This window comes from Martes martes (genome assembly GCF_963455335.1).
Source record: "Martes martes genome assembly, chromosome: 1".
Classification (NCBI taxonomy): Eukaryota; Metazoa; Chordata; class Mammalia; order Carnivora; family Mustelidae; genus Martes; species Martes martes.
In genome coordinates, this window is record NC_137888.1 from 22053971 (window position 1) to 22077675 (window position 23705).

The 23705-nt window shown below is 33.8% G+C and overlaps 1 protein-coding gene across 3 annotated transcripts in view; it reads right to left on the minus strand.

The window, feature by feature from the left end:
- The window catches only part of NCAM2 (neural cell adhesion molecule 2), a gene marked incomplete at both ends in the record, with an annotated part of 517101 nt that overhangs the window by 45584 nt on the left and 447812 nt on the right, over window positions 1-23705 (minus strand). For all 3 annotated transcript variants that reach the window (XM_080813028.1, XM_080813026.1, XM_080813027.1), the window contains 2 exons: window positions 9741-9862; window positions 13477-13596. In XM_080813028.1, the coding sequence (XP_080669154.1) occupies window positions 9741-9862; window positions 13477-13596 (242 nt within the window). The remainder of the gene's footprint in view (window positions 1-9740; window positions 9863-13476; window positions 13597-23705) is intronic.

Below are 23705 nucleotides of genomic sequence, written 5' to 3' on the forward strand. Positions count from 1 at the left end.
ATATTTTTTACAGATTTAAATTACTATGGGTATTTTTATTATTCTGATGTTTTAGACTCATAAAAATATTACCTGTTAAAAATGTTATTAGTGTCAGAAAATAAAATGTATCATTCTATCCTTGAAAATCTACTCTTAAATCCTGATCCTTTTTCTAAAATAAATGTTTTATATCACATATTTGAATTACCCTTTATCTGAAAAATATACTATGACTACAATTAAAAAAGAAAAATAAAGTTATACAATTTAATGACTTAAACTAACCTAAACAATGTGAACATTTAGCTGTGCCACATTAACCATTTAAACACTGGTGCATTCCTTAGTCTCTTCACCTTGTTTCTCTCATCTCTATTACAGAAATGATAGTAACAGCTGCATCTGTCAGTTTTATGCGGGAGCAATGAAGAGAACCAAGTACTTTGGATAGTCCAGGGCCTTAGGAATCATAAGCACTTAGCAAATGACAGCTATTATTAAGGAGAACATATTTTTATAATAACTATATGAAAATAAAATGTTAATTTTCTGGAATGATGTATTTAATAAATTATCACTTATAATTACAAATCTCAATTTCCCAGAGATAAAACTATAAGTAAATTAGAGCCTGGTGATAGATAGAGAGATAGATGACAGATAGATTGATAGATAGATAGATAGAGGACAGACAGATCAATCTTTTTAACCTCAGTGCTCAGCCCAGTTGAGCCAGTATTTTACAATGTTGCTTTGACTATGAAGCATAACAATGTTTTCAGCATTTATGGTGCAAATTGAGGATTTATTCTCTGAAATTAAATTGTGGAAGTTAAACGCGTGATTGCATTAAATTGATGGTACTACAAACATAAAGTGTCCATTAAAAGGAGACAGGAAGACATTATTATTTTGATACCATATTATTACTCTATTTTCTTAATTATTTTTGATTACATAGAATTTTTATTACAAAGGCTTCAGTTAGCTTGTTTTGATATTTCATCTAAAACTAAAGATATTAGCACCCTTAATGCTATGAAGCCATGGATTTTGGAAAAGCACTTAAAAGTTCCCATATAAACAAAGGCATTTCCTTTGATTTTTGATACTTAGAAATGGATTAAGTTTATGAATTGTTGCCCAGTCCTATTTTAAGGTATTATGAACTGTGCTGAAGAGGCCATATGACACTTATAACTTGCCTACATCACTAAATGACTAGTAAGTCTAAGAAAGGAAGTGAGGAGTGCTTTTGAAATGTTTGGGACTGATGTACCAAACAGCCATGATTTTTCCAACACTTTCCTTCTTCATCAATTCATCATCAATTATTCATTCCACCTTTACTGGGTAGAGGGGCAGTTCTAGAACTCTGAACACAATAGTGAACAGGACATGTACAATACGCTAATAGTCGAGTTCATACCAGCCAGGAGAAAGACATGAGCTTTTTGAAAAACCAAGAATGCTCTGGGGGCATGAAACAGGGAAACTTAATAGAGTCTGGGGCCTCGGAAGGTCTCCTCTGGGGAAGTGATGTCACTCATATTGGAAATAAACACCAGTGTCACTTTTCATTTGTCCTAACTTAGTTAATGAAAAAGTGTGATTCTTTCCCCGAGGTTTGGATCCAAAAGTAAGCACAATGATTGAAAATCTCAGAAATATGCACAAACACAGGGAGATAGAAAGATACATATTATAGGTTTGTTGTTTTCAGTAAATGTAAAAATGTAAAAATGCAAAAAAAACCACAAAACAACTATAGGTATTGACCAAAAGAAAAAAAAAAAAAAGCTTAAAATATTTATTCAAAAACAATCTTAGATGATATATTACATGTATATGTGTATATATATGTGTATACATATTGGGTCTGTATATGTATGTGTATCCATACACATGTACAGGAAGGAGGGGGTGAGAAGCAGGAGAAGTGAAAGGTTAGATAAAGACAAGGGGTATATGAAGCAGTAAAGAGTTGCCCCATGGCCTTCCTTTTTTCCCAGTAATCCCATCAGTCCTAAGTAACTATGAAGTGCTTGGTGAGAATTAATACCTTGGTGAAAATCCAGAATTGAGTTTTTGCTCAGGATCTGAGTGGAGATGTGGCTGAAAGAGCCAGAAAATGAGCCAACAGCTGAGACCTGGATTACCCAAGGATAAAATTTATTCTTCACAGTGATGGAGAGACTTCATGTCCTTCACATAATCCTCCAAAAATACTACTTCTGGGAAATCAGCATTTGAAGTGAAACTTCCCGACAAGCACAAGACATGTAGATAGTCTCTTCTGAATTACCCGTCATGTAACTCTTAATTGTTGAAGCTCTTAGCGTGATACATTAAAAGCCCCTCCATCATTTTAGATAGCTGGACTGATGGCATAAGGAACCAAAGGGAGTTCTAATATTTCCCCCCCATTTAAGTCAATCTCATTTTCCATTCAACATTAGACAAGGAGGCTTTTTAATCCCCTAATTGCTATTCTTAGGGAATAGGGAAAAAAAAAATTAGAGTGGGTGTTACCAAATACTCCCCTAGGTATCAAAATCTCAATTACGCATCTGTAGAGTGCCTAATTTACAGAATTTAAATGCCTAGGGAACTATTTAAGATAATCTAGTTGCAAAATGTTCCCCTAGGTAACTTAATGAGATGATTTGCTGAATAGGGCTATTATTAATAAGCCAATTAAATGTTGAAGGGCAGCTACTAAAAGAAAAATGGTCATTTTGCTTTGATATAGCTTCTCTTAAGCAATCTTTTTTTCTCAGAAAATAGATAGCAGGGCCAAACGACAGTTAAGACCTCTCCTTAACAGTTGTTTTAAAATGATAGTATCAGCATATGGGGAAATATTTGCTATCATCTGTATAGGGAGGAAAGCTGAGAAGAGATGAAGGAGGTGTTGGTTTTCTTATTTGTAGAGGACTCCCTGACCGTTTTTATTTATAATAAGAATTAATTCAGTAATCCTTCTGGAAGTCTCAGAGAATATATGGTTAATATCATCTTAAATGAAAATAAAATCAACAGTGGACATTAGAGGAGGTTAGCTTGTACTAACTTGAATTTTAAGGTTTCTGTGACTCTATTATGTTATGCTTTAAGATTTTGTATTTCCACATAAGGCAGTTTCTGGTTCCTGGATTTCCTGGTAACGTGGTTCAGCTATTCTCTACTTGTTTGACCTCACAAAAGGCCCCAGAATTCTCTACAGCCCATTTATTACTCTGAACATAAGAGAGGTGACTTAGCAATCACACATGCGCGCACACACACACAGCTTTGATTTCAAAAGATGAAAGATATGGAGGATTTTACTGAAGTTTCAAATTCTAATTTCTTTCTCTTTAATTGAAGTATACAATTGACTCAAATTCTGATTTCTTTTTTTCTATTATCATAACTGATTCGGATTGCCTTTGTTCCATATACTGAGGCTTGGTAAAACTTTGTAAAATAGATCCTACTTAATCTATTCCTAGTCTCCATCATTCACATATCTCTTTAGGGACAACTAGAATCTAATTTTTCCTATCCATCACCTTCTGCATTCTTGCAACCCATAAAAATTTACTCAGTATAAGTGTTTTTTTTTTTTCTCTTGCATTCATTATTATTTAGATTTATTAAACTATTAATAGAATTATGTATAATTGCTCAACGCAGACTCATTTATTCATTAATTCTTGTATTTATTCATTCAGACAATGAATAGTCTTTTTGGAGATCTCAATACCAGAATGAATAAAACTCATCCTCTTCACTAGGCCAAAGAAAAATGATCAGAAAGCTTAAAACTCTTTAACGCCCATAGTTATTTGAAAATGTTTCAAAACTTATACTGATGGTTTTAAATAAATTTCAGTGTACCCACCTAAACATAAGTAAATCAGAAAATAAGTTATTGTTATTAATAATTATTAGAAAATTAGCTATCTCAACAAGAAGAACTCAATTTTATGTATGTATTATTTTAAGACCTTTTAAAAAATTATCTTTTCTTTTCTTGTGGCCATTCAGATACAGCCTTCCAGACTCCCAATAGCTTAAGAAGGTCAATTAAGACTCAGAAACGTATGCTAGAGCACTGTTGCTAGTCCCTAAAGTACCTTCTTCCCAATTGATTTTAAGCAACTAATTTTCTTTAGTCCTTCTTAGCTCCAGAAACTTATTTAATGTGCCAACACTAAGTGATAGTTATGATCCCACAGCCATCATCAAATTAGGGAGAAAACAGTGAAAAACTCATGGAAGCATGTAAAAAGCTATTTATTAAATTATATGGAGTCACACTGACTCTACAACACAAAGTAGATGGGAAATATTCTGTACATAAAATAATTTCTTTCATTTCTCCATATACATTATGAAATTAATAAGCTTGTCTTTATTCTCCAAATACATGGTTTAATCCTACTGACTTATTGTTAGAGACATTAATTTTAACAAAGAATCCATAGAGACATCTAATTCTTTCACTACTCTAGTTCTGTTCTTATAAATTCTGTCTTCTTAATGTGTAACTGAACAAAGTCATGTGCTCTCTATGTGTTCCTGATTTGTATTAAGTTACACATTCTCTATATTAGGATATAATTTGTCTTTCCTCATCCTGGTGAAATGCAGGTTTAATGCTTAGATTCAATGTCTGCTAGCAATCAACACTTTCATAAGGAGTATTTTATCTCAATATTGTTGTTCCCAGATTGTAAAACATATAGTCCCATGCACATGGAGAGTTGAAAGATACAGTCAAAGAAGCAATCAAGTTTATTGATTTTTTTTTTTTTTAAGATTTTACTTATTTGACAGAGAGAGACACAGCAAGAGAGGGAACACAAGCAGTGGGAGAAGGAGAAGCAGGTCTCCCTATAAGCAGGGAGCCCAATTCAGGGTTCGATCCCAGGACCCTGGGATCATGACCTGAGCTGAAGACAGACACTTAACTGACTGAGCAGCCACCCAGGCGCCCCAGAAGCAATCAAGTTTAAAATCATTATTATGTTGCCTACTTTCTGAATCCTCCTATTTCTTTACCATAGAGATTATACAATTAAAAAATGCACTTCATATGTCTAAATAATGCTTTGCGTTACTCAACTGTACTTTACTATGGAATTCATGCAGTTTGAGGAACTAACAGATGAAATGGCTTGGAATCATACAAAGAGAACAGATGATTAAACACCTTTTTGAAATAGTTACTATGTCAATACAAGTGCAACTATCAAAGCAAAGACTTCCATAAATATCCAGCTGACAAATCTTAAAATGCAAATTTTTAAATGTGAAGGACTAATCTGTTGAGAAAGAAAATGTGGAGAAAATTATTCCTTCCCAAGATTTGCTCTTGTTTCACCGCATTCATAGAACTTACATTGAATCTTGGAATTTCCTATTAGACCTGTAGAGCATGATGTTTGCAGGATGAAGGGGGCAGAGAAGGAAGGGAAAGAAAAAAGAATAGACATATAGAGATTATTTTAATGTGTTGAAGTAGAAGGCATACCATAAATGATATGGCAAAGATAAAGTGGGTCAGAATGGTTGGCCTTTGGATGCGCAGAGCTAGCCAAATGACTTGAGATGGGAGAGTTGAGGGGTCGGTATAATTTCCACAGGAAGATTTCTATTCAACACTTACTGCTGCAAAACTGTTTAGATTTTAAAGTCTTATGTTCTGATATCTGTTTCCTACGCCCACCAGATCACCCACACTCTGTAAGGTTCAGTTTGGCCATTAAAAGGTGTTGAAAAGTATCAATGTATTTTTTTTAGTACAGTTGACATACAATGTTACATTAGCTTCAGGTGTACAACATAGTGATTGGACAAGTTTATACATCTTCCTTGGCTCACCATGAGTGTAGCACCATCCATCCAGATACATCTCTATTACAGTATCATTGCCCATATTCTTTATTCTGTGTCTTTTATACCCCTCACTTATTCATTCTGTAACTATGTCTCCAACACCCCTTTCCTTTATGTTTGATTAATGGTTTATATTTATATTTATAATGTCCAAGACTGAGAAATGCCTTCCTTGAAGTACAAAGGATGAAGAGGAATTGCTTTAATAAATCTTGCCATAGGAGCCTAAAATCCTGCTACTAAAACAGTGTTCCATCCTAAAATGCTACCAAGTCTGAGAGCAGTAACACAGTAATTGTCAGTCAATTGTAGCTATGCTTTAATTATCCAACCAATTATTTTCATTGCGATATTTAAAAACAAATCTGCTAGCACCTTTTCAAGTTAGAATGTTACAGAAGTAAGATGGAATTGAGTAGGGACCAAAACTTTTATTTTACTGGTAGGGGAAACACAGATGTTGAGTGAATGGAGAAAAATAGGGCTCCACTACTATTGGTTTGACGGGGGAGAAGAGAAGGGAAAAAGAATGGAAGATACAAATTTACTGAAAATAAAAGTTTGTTCAAATTTTAATCTAAGACTAAGTTGTATCAACTCTGCCTAAATATTAAACTATTTTCATCATCTTTATGGAAACTTGAATTACTCCAAGTTTTCTAATCTTACTATACTTAACACTATAACTTATTTGTATCCATATATGTTTCACACAAAACTTCTCATAAGAAATTAATTCTAATTCATGTTCAAGAATTTGGTCAGCATTTTAAATGATGATTTATATTATTAATTAAAATAATAAAATAGATAACAATAAAATGATTAAATGAATATATTATTATAAAATATATAATTTCCCTTTGAATATCTAAAATGCTATTTGTTTTTTCCCCCATTTTGTGAATCTAATTGGCTCTGAACAGATGCAGTGCTAATCTAGGGAACATTTTTGGCTTCAGTAATGACTGAGGACACAACTGGCTGTGGAATGAGTGAGGGCAGGGATGTTAAACATTCTGTAATAGAGGGTCGACTTCTGGATGGCTCACTATTATGCTACTCAAAATGCCAATAGTGGGTCCTTTCAGATACACAAGATTCATGTCTGATTGTTATGGACTAAATTGTGTTCCCACCCCAAATTCATGTTAAATCCCTAAACTCAAAGGATTCTGCTTTAAGGAGGTCATTTGGGTGGAACTCTAATTTAATATTGATGGTTTTATAAGAAGATGAAGAGAGGTCAGGGATATATGTGTACAGACAATAGGCCAAGACTCAATCATAGGCAATAAACCAGCAGTTGCTTGAGGGGGTGGGGGAATGGGGTAACTGGGTGATGGACATTAAGGAGGGCATGTTATGTAATGAGCACTGGACATTATATAAGACTAAAGAATCACCCACCTCTACCTGTGATGAATCACTGAAGCAATAATACAGTATATGTTAGTTGAATTAAAAAATTAAATTTATGCTTAAAAAAAAGGAAGAAAGAAAGGAAGAAAGAAAGAAAGTCATGACAACAAGAAGGCAGTCATCTGCAAGCCAGATAGGGAGGCCACAGAAGAAACCAAACCGGCTGGCACCTTGATCTTGGAATTCCAACCTCCAGACTGTGAGACAACAAGTTTCTGTTGTTTAAGCCAAGCAACTATGGCATTTTATTATGGTAGCCCAAGAGGACTGAGATGGCTGTTGTAATAAAAAAGATAATTATTTTAACAATTTGTGACAGAACCCAGACCCTATTGTTTAGTTCACCCACCACCCAACTATAACCACTTTTCATTTAGTTACAGTCTTGAGAAATATTTCTCTCTAATGGGACACAATTTTAATTTTGCTCAGTTGAGTTTTTAGAAAATGTATACTGTATTGCTGGAAAAGAAAGACAAATTCAGCTTAAACAGCCTATTACCTTTTTGTTTTTTCTACTTTCTTCATATTCTGAATGTGCATGTGAATCCACCATCTTAAAATTAAAGATAATCTATATGAAGATAAAAGCCAACATGCTAAGGATGAAAGGACATAAAGAAAAATATTTTGGATACCTGATTTTATAGCTGAAGAAGTCATACATTCTTCAAAAATAATGCTGTATTAATAAAAGTCACTAGTATATGAAGAAAAGCTATAATAGGAATAATAAATACTTGCTATCATCCATTGAAATAAATGATTCTGGTTGAACTCAACATAGCACTGGTATTATTTCCAATATCCAACTCTTCAGAAAGGATAAGTCAAACATTGCTTTTAGTTTTAGGTACAAATTATATTAATAGAAAATATATTAGATGTATTTTTATAACTCCTCATTGTATCTCAGTGTTCACTATGGGATTTTATTGGGGTTGCCTATAAATTCTTATCATCTACCTGTATTTTGTGCCATAAATTGTCTAATTATAGGCCACAATCTGCAATGAAGTCTGTTCTTCCAGTCCAATTCATGATTCTGTTCAGGCCTATGATCTTTAGAGACTCTTTCCTTCCAAAGAGTTTCCCGATGGTCAAACAAGAACAGTTATGAAACCTGACTTGAGTAGCATGAAACCATCATGTTCATAGTAGGACTAGTGAGCCATTCAGGGCCATTTTGGTGAACAGGCATGAAACCTTCATAGACAGCCATAAAACACCCACAGCTGCTCACCATTCCCAGAATAAAACCTGCAACAAAGAGGGGTCCTAGAAAAGGAATATTAACTTTAAATTTAAAGACTGATGTCTAAAATTAATTATTCAAGTATGCTGTTCAAAATTCAAACTCCTAAAAAAAAAAAGGCTCCTCTTTTAACAAACCTTTAAAACTTAGATGTTTGAATTAAAAAAATATATATAATTTAGAAAATTATGAAATTGTGGGAAAACAGCTTCATTTATAGACTATTAAGGATTGATTACTTAAAACACTATTTGCTAAAATATAATAAACTTGGAAAGTGTTACTAAATGTCCCATAAACATAAATGTAAAATTGATACTGTATTATAGGAATAATCATAAATGTTAATAAATAAACTTCACACAGTTTAATTTAGAATTGTGTTTCACTTTTAACATATTCCACAAGAGACACAAATACTCCATAGCACTTATGGCAATGTAAAGAGAAGCCACTTTAAGTGGCCTTGGGTATAATTTTCAGCCAAAGATAAAGTCCACTATGTCACTTTCTTCATCACTCTGTAACCAGAGGATATCCTCTACATCTATAAGTCCCAAGGCAGCTCTTAGCTATCCCAAATCCCATATTAGCTAGTGCTAATTAAAATTGAAAAGAACTAAACCTTCTTCCACAAGTTCAATGTGGCCGTTCTTTGTTAAATGTTGTTTAGAGCAATTTGTGTTTTAATCAAGTGACTAAATATCAATATCAACTCATATCAAAAGGCTTATTAATTTAAGGCATTAATAATCTAATAATTCATAAGAATAAAAATGAAATATTTGTGATATAATAACTAATTACGTACAATACAATAACTAAAATTAAGAAGAGGGGCTTAGCTTGAAGTTACTAATATCAAGCAGAATGGAAGGCAAAAGCATCCTGTTAAACTTGTGAGAAAAATAAGGAAAATGTTCTCATTTCTGAAATGTTAAGTTTAGAAATCACAAGATGAATATATAGCATTTTTTGATGATCAATGGTTATTAGATTTTATGCACACACACAAAAGGCAAGTATTTCACAATTTATCATGATGAATTTCAGCAATGGACAATTAGCAGTTTAATTTCTATGAGAACAATTTATCATTGTTAATATACATTCGTGCCTAATATGTCTATGAATTCAATGCAAATTTAATACAATTTGAAAAAATTATACAAAATAATAATAAAAAGGTACTTACACTTCTATACTTGACAATGTATTCCAAAATAGGGGCCCCTCCATCATCCTGTTTGGTGATACTGAGTTTAAAGCTCTTTCCACTGCTTGGCTGCCCATGTATGGATGGAGGACTTGGTTCACCTAAATAAGCAATGCAACATTCTTGGTTTTTACACACACCTCAGATACCTGAAAAAACTGCATTCTAATAAAGAGAACACTGTCATGTAGTTAAAAAAAAAAATGATGTGATCCTGAATTTACCATTTTTCCATCTGCCTTTTGTTGTGATAAAACCGCTGACCCCTTAGCCCCATCTAAGAAACAGCAATATTCATAAATCTAAATAAATGTTGAAGTGTCATGACAAAATTGTGACACCTGAGAACCAAAATATCATTTATACTGATGTGCAAATGTTCTGAGAATAGCATTGCATTATACAAGTGAAACGTTTATTTCTTGGGTTATTAATAGTGTGCAATCCTATTTATTAAAGCTGATTTCTGTAAACATTTTGTACATATGTTTTAATATAAACATTGTTATCAAACTACGTGGAATATATACTTACCAGGAAAGATGATAAGATAATGGTTTAGCAATTACATATCAGATTTATTGTGTGTTTTTTCAAAAGATTTATTTATTTTGAGAAAGGGAGAGAGAGTGGGGTGGAGGGAGACGAAGGAGATGGAAAGACAGAATCTCAGCAGACTCCATGCAGAGCACAGAGCCTGAGTGGGCTTAATCTCGGGACCCTGAGATCCAGAGTTGGACGCTTAACTGACTGAGCCATCCAGGCGCCCCTTAATGAGTATTTTTAAAGTAGATGCAGATTTGAATACAGAAATTTTGTGATATCTAATCAATAGACATATGTTCCAATGTGTAATTTTTTCCTCTAGCATCATGGACATATTTGCCTTTGATGTGATTCAACCCATGGAGGTGTTTTTATAACAAAGATGCTTATATGTTTAATATGAACAGGGATCTAGTGAAATGTAGTTTTCTATGTGAAGGGTGCCATCACTGCTTGACAACACGGAATGGGAACTTCTTGCTGTGTGTCACTTATGTGATGTCTTTCAGCATGCGCTGGCATCCTCTATGCATTTTTCCTTCAATTCCCTATAGATAGGAATATAGTATTACTAAGGAACTTTCAGGAGACATGCTTTAGTTTGCAACGTTCCAGAAACTTGTAGTATGTATGGGTCTACTCAGAAGAATGTCAAGACAAACTAAACAGAATAGAGTGAAGAGGATTTTATGACTCCAAACTTGGAGAATCTGTGGGTTTTTTTTTTTTTTTCCCTCAGCATGTTATCTTTTTTAATATGGTGTTTATAGCCATATGAAGTGAGTAGTTTATTTGGAAAAGGCATATAGTTAAAGAAATATGCCAATGGGCTATGGTGACATGCAAGTATCTAATAAAATAGCTCTGTGTATTACAGCCATACAGAAACAAAAAAAATAGAGGTATTCTGGAGGGATTCTTCATTAAAATTAATTAAATTAGTGTGCAGATATTATGATATGAAATGATCCATATTCAATGTAACATATTTTCAATAAATGAATTAAATGTTTATAAAAACCAGTACAATAATTTCTTAAAAAGACTTAACAAGAGACAGTGGGAAAATCTAAATATTATAAAATGGATCTTATACTCAGGTAGTTTAGTATCATTTCTAAATTACATTTTAGAATGTATGTGTTGTACGGTATGGATGCATTTAATAATATTATAATCATATAATTTTGATAATAACATTTTGAGATAATAGGTATACAGCAGGAACTGTATTTTCAGTTTCAAATGTTTTAACATATAAATTTAAAATATTTAGGTCTATATTTAACCTTTACAATATACTAAATTTGTGATTCCATTACAATTGCTACTTCCTTCAAAAAGAAAGTTCAGAATAAATGTAAATTCCATCAAAAAGGAATTGATTAAAATAATAGTTTCTGTTAGTGGTTAAACAATGGAATGTTTATGCCAAAGTAATAACATAAATAATAATCAAGAAAGTAATAATGGGTAGCTATGACATATTAAGTACTTTATATATATCATCTCATTTAAACCTCAAAAAAATCTTGAGAAATAGCTACAGAGGTGCCTGGGTGGTCCAGTCTGTTAAGCGTCTGACTCTTGGTTTTGGCTCAGGTCATGATCTCAGGGTCATGGGATTTGAGCCCAACAGGTGCTCTGTGCTCACCACAGAGTTTTCTTCCCCTTTTCCTCTCCTTCTGCCCCTTCCCCCACTCACACACCATTCTTTCTCTCTCTTTTACTCTGTCAAATAAATAAATACATAAATCTTTTAAAAAATTGTGAAGCAGCTAAAATGCATATTTATAATTGAAAGCAAAACAAAACAAAACAAAAACAGAATAAAAAATCTTAGACCTGGCCCTTAAAGTTTCAAAGTCTAGGACTGAGGTCTGCAAGTCAGTAGCAGTACACTAAGAGATGAGAAGCATTATGATTTAAACAGAAAAGATAAAAAAGGAAAGAGTGAGAAAGAGGGGCTTTCCGTTTGAAGCACCTAGGATGGTGTTCTACGAACAAAAGAAGGGGACAGTGCCAAATTGAAAAGGAGACAAAGTTGGAGTGGTTAGCCAAGGTCTTACTGGTCTTGTCCCCTTTGGGGGCTGATGTGCATGGAGAGAGGAACCAAGACAGAAAAGGGGAAGGAAAACAGTCTGACCAAACTTGACTTCCACCTACCGACGCCGAGAGCACCGAGGCCACTGAGGAAGGAGGTATGAGGAGGGCAGGCAGGTAAATGTGTGTGTGGACAAAAGGGGTGTGGACAGAAGGTGAAGGCTGGTGTTGAGGATTAGAAGTACTGAAGGTACAGATCTGCTTAAATTTGTGTAAAGTCATTCTAGTCTGAAAGTGTAGCTGTGAGTTAATATGAACCAATAGTCATCCTGGAGAGAAAACAGGGAGGGACTGAAAAAGATAGAGGCATCAGAAATAGAGAAAAGGGGACATCTGACAGATTCTGTGAGAACCAAGAGCAGGTCACAAATTAGGGTAAGGTAATTTATTCTGGCCAATTTGCTGTATGAGGTGTACATATCAAGCACGATGATGCCCAGATTTTACAATAGCGCTTGTTGGGTCACAGTCAGATTCCTCACATTGTCAAATAATTTATTCAACATAAAGGAAATGGAAGTCTTTTCAAATTTATCTTCACTTAATGTAATTCAAAAGCCTTACAATACCCCCAAAGGAGGACAGTAGCAGGGACAAGGCTACAATAGTTAATCTTCTGCAGTCACCATGAAAATGGATTAATTCAGTGGTGCCTTTTTCTCATGCTTCGGGCCTACAGAATTTATGGGATAAAGGCAATAGTCATGTCTCAACAAAAGAATGGAATATTGGACATGTTACATAGTCACAATTTTTACTTTCTCACAGACTATGGTCTGAGCACTATAATCCAATTAATCAGACTATTAGTAAATAGGACACCTTCCTGATGAGGACAACTTCCTGAGGGCAGTTTTACTGTGTTTATTGTGTGTGCGTTTTTCTTGCCTCATTCAGAGCAAAGTCATTTTTATAAAACTTAGACGCCACCAATTTCAGAAACCACTTCAACAAAGATGTAATTCACTTCCCCAAAGTGTTGAAACACCTCCCTGAATTTTAAGATGTCTTCGCTTTGCAAGCGAAGAGAATGGCAACAGAGAGCAAAACAGAGGTGATTACTTACGGACTGGTAGTGTCTGGAAAATTTCTATTTTGCTGTAGTCTCCTTGCCCTTTTCCATTTACTGCTGCAACCCTGATTTCATAAGTTGTATTTGGTTCCAGGTTGCTCAAAACAACCATTGCTAGAAGATGAAAAAAAGCATATTATATATATCTATGGTGAATATATTTTAATAAGTAAAGAGACCAACCTATTACAAAGTTGAGTGAATAATTTCAATGTAAATCTTTCCAAAAACACCTGAAAAATAGAAAATACATATAAGAAGAGGATGATTTGTGAACACTGCCCTTCACCTTTATTTTAGCCTGCTGATTCCATGCAGTTATTACCAAAGAAGAAATTTAATAGCTTCTTTCACGATGCATTCACACCGTATTCAATAAATAAGAATGATCTAAACAAAACATCTTCATTGTATGCATTCCAAATATTTTATCTACTTTAAATCCACTATTTCTATGGAACTTCATGGAGATATGGAATTAAACACAGAACTCTGGTCTTGGGTACGGGGTGTTCCACTCATGGTAGAAAAGTGTCATAAAGCTGACTCCATAACCAAAAGTAGATAATTTATTTGATAATCTCAAATCAAATCAAATTATATTTAATGCTGGTTTGAAGGTTGTCACCTCCTCTATTTTTTCTCTGAATTTCTTTTTAATTCTATACTTCATCAGACCTGGATTCAACATGACACTAAGAAGAGAGCATCTGAAAAAGCACAGGGATGTGAAGGTGATTAGAAATATCTCCTAGATCATGCCAACTTCTTCAATTTGCCAAAGAATTTTGGGTATAATGGTAGCTTTAAAATATCATATCTTTACAAATTCCTCTGAGGAAGCCAACAAAATTCCATAGATTCCTCCAACCTTACTGCTTTTGCTAAATAGCGCAAAAATTTATTAGTGGAAGTGGTAAAGCCTTAACAAATAGTCAGAAAGAAATTATGTTTGGCTTATATAATCACTCCAAATAAAATGATCAATTCCTAATACACGATATAATCAGTCATAAAATAAAAGTTTAGATCATAGGTAACCAAGATCATATTTGCAGAGACATGGTTTTATATGACCCATGACTGAGGATGGTATACATTCAATAAAATTATGATTTATTAACATATTTCTGAAAACTAATTGCATTATAATATAGATTCTTTAGATAACATTTTTTCATTCCACATTGTATGAATATACTTAATGAATTTGTTTTGATACTTCCTTTTGTTTCATACTTTCCCTAGTATTCATTTTCATGACATCTCTTTAGCTTTTTGTTATAATTGTTTAATTTCATTGAATTAATTACTCAACTACAGGAAAGAAAAAATGAATTCATGGTAAAGATATTTTCTTTGTTTAAAATGCAGAATTCAAAATACATAAAAATTATATATATATATATTTTTTTACATGTATCTGATATATTTTGTCATATATATCAGATCATTATTAATGGCAAAAAAAGATCCCAGATATCAAACAGACTTATTTAATACAGTACAGATGTTCTAAAGCCAGCACAAAGGATATATTTCCAGTTGGCAAAATTGACATTTGTATTTCTCAATTTCTCTACCTCGTAAGAAAACTGACCTTGTTTTTGAGAGTGCATTGCTTTGACAAAGCCTCGGATTATAATACTTGATGTCAAAGTTAAAGGAGGCCATGTGGGAAAGTCTGATGGGCAGGGATATACAACTGATTAGAAGCTACTAAGATAAATGGGAATATGAAGGCTTAATCCAAGTGTTGTCGCCAAGCTAACAACCTGTAAGCTTTTTCAGGAAACCCACATCCAGTTGGTTGGTGACCTGGAATCAATCTATATATGTAATATCAATCCAAGAAAAATAAGTAGCTACAATTGAGAGGTTAGTGCATTAGATCATGCAGATTAAGGAAAGGGAGGAGGGGATCAAATGAAAACTTAGAAAGCTAAAATGCTGAGAAGTTGAAATCCTACTGTCCTTGAAAGAAAGTTTCTGTTCAAGGTCAGTATAACAAGGAATCCAAGAGTTTAAAAGTCATCCTATCTTATCAATTTTGCCATAAATAAATAAAACAAATTTAAAGCCAATGTGAACTAGGCTTACTGTTCTGCAGAGATTTTTAAAGCTTTATAAAAGTGTGTTTGTTCATCAGGGCTTGTAATAAAAATGCTTAACCCTTTGGACAGTCAATATCGTCACGCACCAGTGAATGTTGAATGTGATGTCATGAAGCAGTCGGTGTTTGATTGCCTCTGCCTTTACCCTAATGGAGACTTGCTGTAGCATGGGGACATAGTAGACTCATGCAAGTATTAGTCTGACTACAAAAACTTTGCAAGAAGACACTATTGTGATGCATGGAAGGAAGTCATTTGGTTCTGAGCCTAATTCCTACTGTCTCAGGACTGAGTGAGTCTCCCATCTCATCAACGAAGACACTTCTATTAAGTGTCATAGAAACACAAGTAGAAAAATAAACTGAAAGTAGGTATAGATAAAATAATTTGTGTTCTGTAAAATAATCATCACCACACATCAATGATCTATGCAAATGAGGATATTATATGGAGACTGAGGTAATACGAAATAACGGATAGCCCTAAAGTTGTTCATCTTCAACTCTTTTTAATGGCAAAATACTCTGTATTTGGATACTTATTTATAAATATCAACATTTGCACAGATACAGGAGAGATTGCTATAGACGACTTTCCTGCTGCAGACAACTTTGCTTTGTGCTATGTGCTTCCCCATATTTCTATGACGTAAAGATGCAACTGCTACCATCATTTTAAGATCACTGATACACTGTAACTCAGCCGTGTAGGTGAGAACAATTGGTAAGATTTCTGTTCATTGCTTGCCTTGATACAACTCAGCAAGAAAATCAGTAGAATTTAAATCACGCGACTTTATTTGTAAATAAAATCATCTCGAAATCAAAAGTGTGGAGATCAGACGGTTCATCTTTTTAGGTTAAAAATGGATAATAGAGCTAGCAAACTATCAGAGCATATCGAAAAAGGAAAATGGAGGTTATTAGATTAAATAATTAAAACAACCCCTACGCCCCCCTAGTAAAACCTTCCACATTTTACTTGGATTATCTGAATGTTTCTAGTAAAAGCTTTTCCTGTCGTAAACGGTTGGTCGGCATTCTCCCTCCTCGGTCATTCCACAGGACTTGTGAGGAGTGTTGAGTTGTCCCTCTGTCTCTGCCAGGGGGAAACTCATTTCTTTAATTACATTATAAGCAAATCAGAAAATCACGTATCTCCAAGTTTCCTCCTATTCTTCTGTTCTCCGTGTCAAGACTCTCCCCTCTGCTGACTGAGTGTCACAGCAGAGCGTTTGCGGAGGAGAGAGGCAAAGAGGTGAATTACTGGCTGAACCGTTATTACAGCACCGGCCTACAACAGTCAGCGGTAACGTGGATGAGGGGCCCTTGTGGAGGCAAAATTACAGGGGAGAGGCATGAAAGTAAACCTATTGAAGCAAGTTTTACAAAGTTTATACACAAGAAGAAGTCAGTCTGCTTTTGAGTTCTGACTGTAAGGGTTTTGCTACAATAACCCTTATTATGAGGCTTATTAACATTGTGTGAACATAAAGATTATTGTGTGAAATAGAAAGTGCTCCATAAATTGGGACCCGTTTAAAGAGAGGGAAAGGAAAAGATTCAGGGGAGGCAAAGCCCGGATCTGTAATTTGACTTGCCTTTCTTAAATGAGAGGATACATACATTAAATCATCCACAATTTCTTTGCATATTACCAAACACAGGGTTTTTGAACACCCAAGGTAGAGCCTGAAAGCAAACTACCACTTGAAATACGAAAGGCAGCATACTTTATAATAGACTCATACCTCAAATTATGAAGTTAGTTAATGGAAGACTTTCTTTCCCCAAATGTGCGCATACAATAGAATAAAAGAATCGCAAACTGAGGTGTGGGATCGGTTCTTTCCCTATAATTTGTTAGAAATTCAAACTCAAAAATTAGGTGAAAGTAGATCTAGATTACAAACTACTACAAGTTCTCTAAGGACAAATGGCATAAATTATTTTACAGTTATATTCAGTTAGCATGATTTGTAAATCATAATGCAATTCTTCTGAAAATTATAAACCACCACGAATTTTTCTGTGACATGGCAACAGGTATAGGTTCTGCAAAGAATCTGGTTTTCTTCATTAATTTAATGTTTCTGCCTCATTTAAATATAATCAAGTTCTATAAACGACTGTTTTGTCATCTGGCTATAAATGCAACAGTATAGTAAATATTGAAATGCATAAAACTAATGACATTGAAACTGGCAAATGAAGGAAAACAGAAACTGTTTTACTTTATTTTTGCAAGTATGGAGATGGTATTGCTAGAGAGAAAAATCTGAAGTTTCATCTTCCCTTTAAGAGGGGAATCAGAGTTCATTAAAAGGAGTTAATACAGTAAGTTTAAGTTCGTGCAGATTACGTATTGTAAATACCATCCCTTTAGCTGTCAAGAGAAGCAGAGGCTACAGAATATTTATGACCCTTCGAGCAAAATAAATTACATATTTGCAAACTAATTAGGTTAAGCAAAGTTCTAAAGTGAGATTAAATTGAGCCCTGCTCTTTCGGCTCTCTTAAACCTCAGGCCTCTCCGTGGGGTTTTCTAGCCAGTCAGTGTAAGCAGGTAAGGACTCCCGGAGGTAGAAAGGCCACCTGAAAGGCCACTTATTCAGACTGTCAGGAACCTTGAGACAAGAAATCACAAAGCTTAGCTAGGATGGGACTCATCATTCAAGATTATACTTGCTGCTGATCTCCTCAGATAAATCTGTAAATATAATAAAATCCCTGAAGGTTCTCACCCAAGATTCAGCTTTTGTTCCCTAACAATGAAAATAAGCCCAAAACCCCTTTCATTTCTTTTTCTTTTTTTTTCTTTTTTTTCTCTTCTTTTTTCCTCTTCTTTCTTTTTCTTTTTTACTCTTACTTTTTCTTCCTCCTCCTCCTCCTCCTCCTCCTCCTCCTCCTCCTTGAGAATTATCAGACTGTCTTCTGCAGGAGTTTGCAACAGGTTTAAATAAAAGTGTATTTTATCCATAATGTAGAATGTTTTCTAGTATTTTCACTTCAGTTATTCCCCACATATCTATGAATGACTTGAGGGATAATGCCAGTGCAGTATCTTTAAATTTTAAGAAGTTTATGTAAACAATCACCTCAATTCAGCTAGATTTTCATTTCCTTTTGAAAAGTAGAATATGCATTTTTGCACAAATCATATTGTGTTTCAAGATTCCATTAGTTGAAAAAGGATATAATCTCATCTTTTCAAGAAGTGACTAAAAACTTCTATGAATCATAATATATAACTTGCACGGATATATTTTAAGATATACAACATTTAAGAATTGATTCTATGTAATATATAATCTATATTGATATGTGTTGATGAAAAGGAGGAAGAAAAATTAATCAAATAATTATGTGGTTTGTGTGGAGATTTCCTCAAAAGAGTATGTTGATGGCATATTTTAAGACCACAGCTCATCACTTCTGAAATTCATAATTTTTTCTTTATTGTACTGCTTTTGTGTTCTTTTTCATCATGAGTATAAACTGCATAAAAATAAACAATTTAACAAGTGAGCTTTAACTGACATGAGATTTTACACAAGAAGTGCATACTGTCTCTTGAAATCAAATGGCATCCTTTTGAAGTATACTTTAGATAAAAACCTTGATTTAAAAACAGAACAGTTTCATCAAAGAATTTTTTTCCACAAACAATTCATACTTCTTTCACTTCAAATCTATTTCTTAGCATATAAAATTATTCATCCAAGAAAAGTTCAAGTGATATTTGTTTTCAGGATCAACTTGGTACATAAAATATGATAGATCTGTAATTATCAAACATCTTCTTCTATAATCTAAAACAATAAGTTTTGTAATATACGAACTCTCTTGATGATTAAATGTAAACAGAGTATTATTTTTCACTTCTAAATAGACTAATTTCTCGAAATGTCTGTGCTCACAAAGCTTTTAATGCTACAAGCTTTTTGTAGCTTTCCATTTTGTTTAGGTTTTTTGGCAGGGGTTGTAAGCTTAAGCTAAACTTTTGTAATTAAATGCCACCCCCCCTCACACCGTGCCTATAGAAACTTTAAGCTTTCTATAAACCTTAAATATGACCTCCTAATAACATACATATTTTTTTTTCTGTTACTGATTATGCTCCCTACTTTTGTATTTGGAAGCTTTTATTGTTTTATCATTTGGAAACTTTTTATTGTAAGAATCAGGTGAGCAGGAAACACCCACCCACCCCCATACACACACACATACGGAGAGAGAGAAAGAGAGTGTGTGAAGGAGAGTCTCCATCCCTCACAGAGCCTACACATTTTGAATGTAAAGTAAGAATTCAATAAAGAGTTTTTGAATTGATATTTTAAAAAATATGCCAAATAAAACATCACTTTAAAAGAAACTGACCCAAAGTGGACACTGCTAAATCTATAGCTGGTATCCTTTATCACTTATTGACCTCGCTCTTGTATTGCTGAACACTTAAAGCACATTTTTTTTTCTTCAAGAAAAACTTTTTGCTAGTGGGAAAAAAAAATCCATAACTCAAATCCCATTTGATGGTATTTCGTTTCATACTTAGACTAGTACAGTTTGGTTGCATTCTACATTTCATAAATAAATGGCAGCTCAGAAAGATCAACCAACCACTAAGAAGCAAAGCTTAGATTTAAGCAAGATTCTGTCTTAGAGTTAAATCTTTTCATCTTCTCACAGCTGTATCCTGGCCTAGAAAACCAGAGTACAGAAAGGAATTAAAAAAAAAAAAAAATCCTCATAAACCTAAATGTAGAAAAATGTATTCTTTTCCCAAAGACATTAATTATATATAAAACTAAAAATGATAAGCTAACAAAAATGGTAATACTGTATATGCCTTTTAAGATTTAATTTAATCTATCAGAGAACACAATCTTTTAGAGTAGTCTACTTACGTGTTTCTGGATTGTCATCAGAAAGCACAACATAAAGGCATGCTGATAATCTTCATAAATTCCTAGCACCATAAGATAAATAAAACTCTGATTTTTTTTCCCTTTAGTTCATAGGATCACGTTATAATAAAAGCAGAAATGCAATGATGAGAGATTCAGAGCAAAGTCAGCTCAGACTATCTGATCACTGAGTTCTGATTCTGAGCCCTCTCACTGCACAAGAGAGGCATTTCCCAGATGGTTCTGTTTATTGTACTTTTTGGCCAATTTTTTCTGTCTTATTTATTTTTAAAACAAATCAAACAGATTATTTCATATATCCCACCCAAGCCCATATATTCTTAGCCATTTTTCCAAATAATGAGGAGTGAGCTGGTTTTGCTCTATTATTTATGTTCTCTATTATCTCAACACACCAAACCATACAGACAGCTTAGAGATTCCCTTCAAATATAAGATTCAGAACCAAGTGCAACTTGGACAGTTTTTCCCCTTAGTTACTTTTTAAAAGTTTTCTTTCTCTATTTTCAAGGAAGTTATATACTATTTTTTAAACTCATAATGGCACTTAAAATTTCACCGAAAAATGCTATGCTTTTCTGTAGTTAATCCAGACATCTCCACCAATTCCCATTAGTGGCTTGATATTTTTCAATGAATTTCAGAACACAGAAACATTCTACTTTATTCAGATATTTTGGATTATGTATGATCCTTTCTTTATCTTGCATATACATATGTATTTCATTTTCCATCAAACTTTAAGTGTTTCAAGTAAATTATTGTGAATGCTTGCCATTCATATTTTATAGATATCATATACCAAAACAATTTGTAACAAAAAATTATGTGTAAATATTTTGAATATTTTATGAAAATATATTTCTATAGAGCTAGTTTTAAAGGTATCAAATTATTTGACTTAGAGAATTTGGAATTTCTTTTGGAGAATTTAAATTATGAGGCAGATAATTATATGACTAAATATTCACGTGTGTAATTCACTTATTAACAAACATTTCATATAAACTGAAGATGTTCATCTGAACAATTCCACTAGACTCCCTCATGAAAGCTTTTAAAAAAGTCATCTAAATCTTGAATTTTAACGTTGAAAGAATGAATGTCTATAAATTAAAGTGTCAATGAACATGAAGAATTATAAATGGAAAGGGAGGATTCTAGGAAGGAAATGGAGGAGGAAGCACCAAGAATCTTTTCTCCCCACCTAAACAACAATTGTACTGGCAGAATCTGCCTGCCTGATATAAATATTCTAGAAACTTAGAGTCTGTTAAAGGCTCGCAACTTCTAGGGGAGGATATGGATGGCAAATTGTGGTAAATTTTGGTCAATTTCAGCTGTTAACTAGTAGCAGCTTCCCATTCCCACCCCAGCCAAGTAGAAGGCAGATGCACAAACATTCTTGGAGCAGCCTGCACTCAGCATGTAGGAGTCAGGGGGATAAAAAAAGGACACTCTCCTCCAAATACCAGGGGTCTTGCTCTGATTTTTTTTTTTTTAAGATTTTATTTATTTATTTGAGAGAGAGTGAGAGAGAGAGCATAAAAGGGGAGAGGGTCAGAGGGAGAATCAGACTTCCTGTTAAGCAGGGAACCCGATGCGGGACTGGATCCCAGAACTCCAGGATCATGACCTGAGCTGAAGGCAGTTGCTTAAGCAGCTGAGCCACCCAGGCACCCTCTTGCTCTGATTTTGATTGCCACTTTTGATCAAAGAGATGCAGACAAGAAGGTGGGCAGCCATTATTATTGTACCTCTCCTCACTGTTGCATGCCTTACCTCCTCTGGCAAAAGGGACTTCCTAAGGATTTAAAGAACTAGTGCCCTGAGAAGACTTTAAGTTAACATGAGTCTAATCCTTGGCACAGACATTGCCTACAACAACAATAAGGAACAATAAACAACAAGGAACAATAAACAAGAATAACAAGAGTTAATGCTGGGGAAGGGGGAGAACTGATTTCCAGAGTTATCATCATATTATTAAATTCAAATGTCCAGTTTTTAACACAAATATCACAAGGCATGCAAAGAAACAGGAAATTATGGCCCATTTAAGGAAAAATGTTTTAATCAACAGAAACCTTCCCTGGAAAATATCTCATGGTAGATATTTAGAAAAAAGACTTTTGGAACAACCATCTTAAGATGATCAAAGAACTAAAGGAAGATGCAGACAAAGAAAACAAACAAACAAAACAACAATTAAAAAAAACAATGTATGAGTAAAATAAAGAGAAGGAATCTAAAAAGAATCCAAAAAGAAATTAAAAAGCTTAAAAGTATAATAATTAAAATGAAAAAATTATTAGGAGGTTTCACAGGTAAATCTGAGTGAGCAGAAGAAAGAAGCAATGAACCTAAAGATAGGACAATGAAAACTCTTGAATCTAAGAAAGAGAAAGAAAAAAAAAAAAAAGACTGAATGAAAATGAACAGAGCCTAAAGGACCAGTGGGACATGATTAAGTGAGTCATAATCATACTGTGGGAGTCTCACAGAAGAGTGTGAGAAAGAAACAGAGAGAATAATTGAAGAAATAATTCCTGAAAACTTCAGCCACAAATAAAAACATCCAAGAAGTTCAATGAGTTTCACAGTAGCAGGACTCAAAGAGGCCAATAGCAAGATACATTATAATCAAATTTTCAAAAGCTGAAGAACAAGAGAGAATCTTGAAAGCAGCAAGAGAGAAGTAACTCATTACATATATGGCATCCTCAATAATATTATTAGCAGGTTTCTCATAAGAAACTATAGAGGCCAAAAGGCAGAGGGGTGGTTTATGCAAAGTGCTAAAGGGGAAAAACTGTGCTATGTTTGACAAAACTCTTTGCCAAAAATGAGGAATAAATTTAGGCATTCTGGACAAACAAAAAATGAGTACTTTGTTACTCTGCAAGAAAGCTCAAAAGGAGTCTTGCAGTGTAAAATAAAAGGACACTAGACAATGCCTCAGAGTCATATGAAGAAATAGAGATCTCAATAAAGGCAATTACACTGACGACTACAAAAGCTGGTACTACTGGAACAATGATTTGCAACTGTACTTGTGGTTTCCTACATGACTTTAGAGATTACATTAAAAAAAATTCTAAAACTAATATTATCGTAACTTTAGTTTGTAACTCCAAATTTTGTTTTCTACAGAATTCAAGATATTAACACGTTTAAAAGAA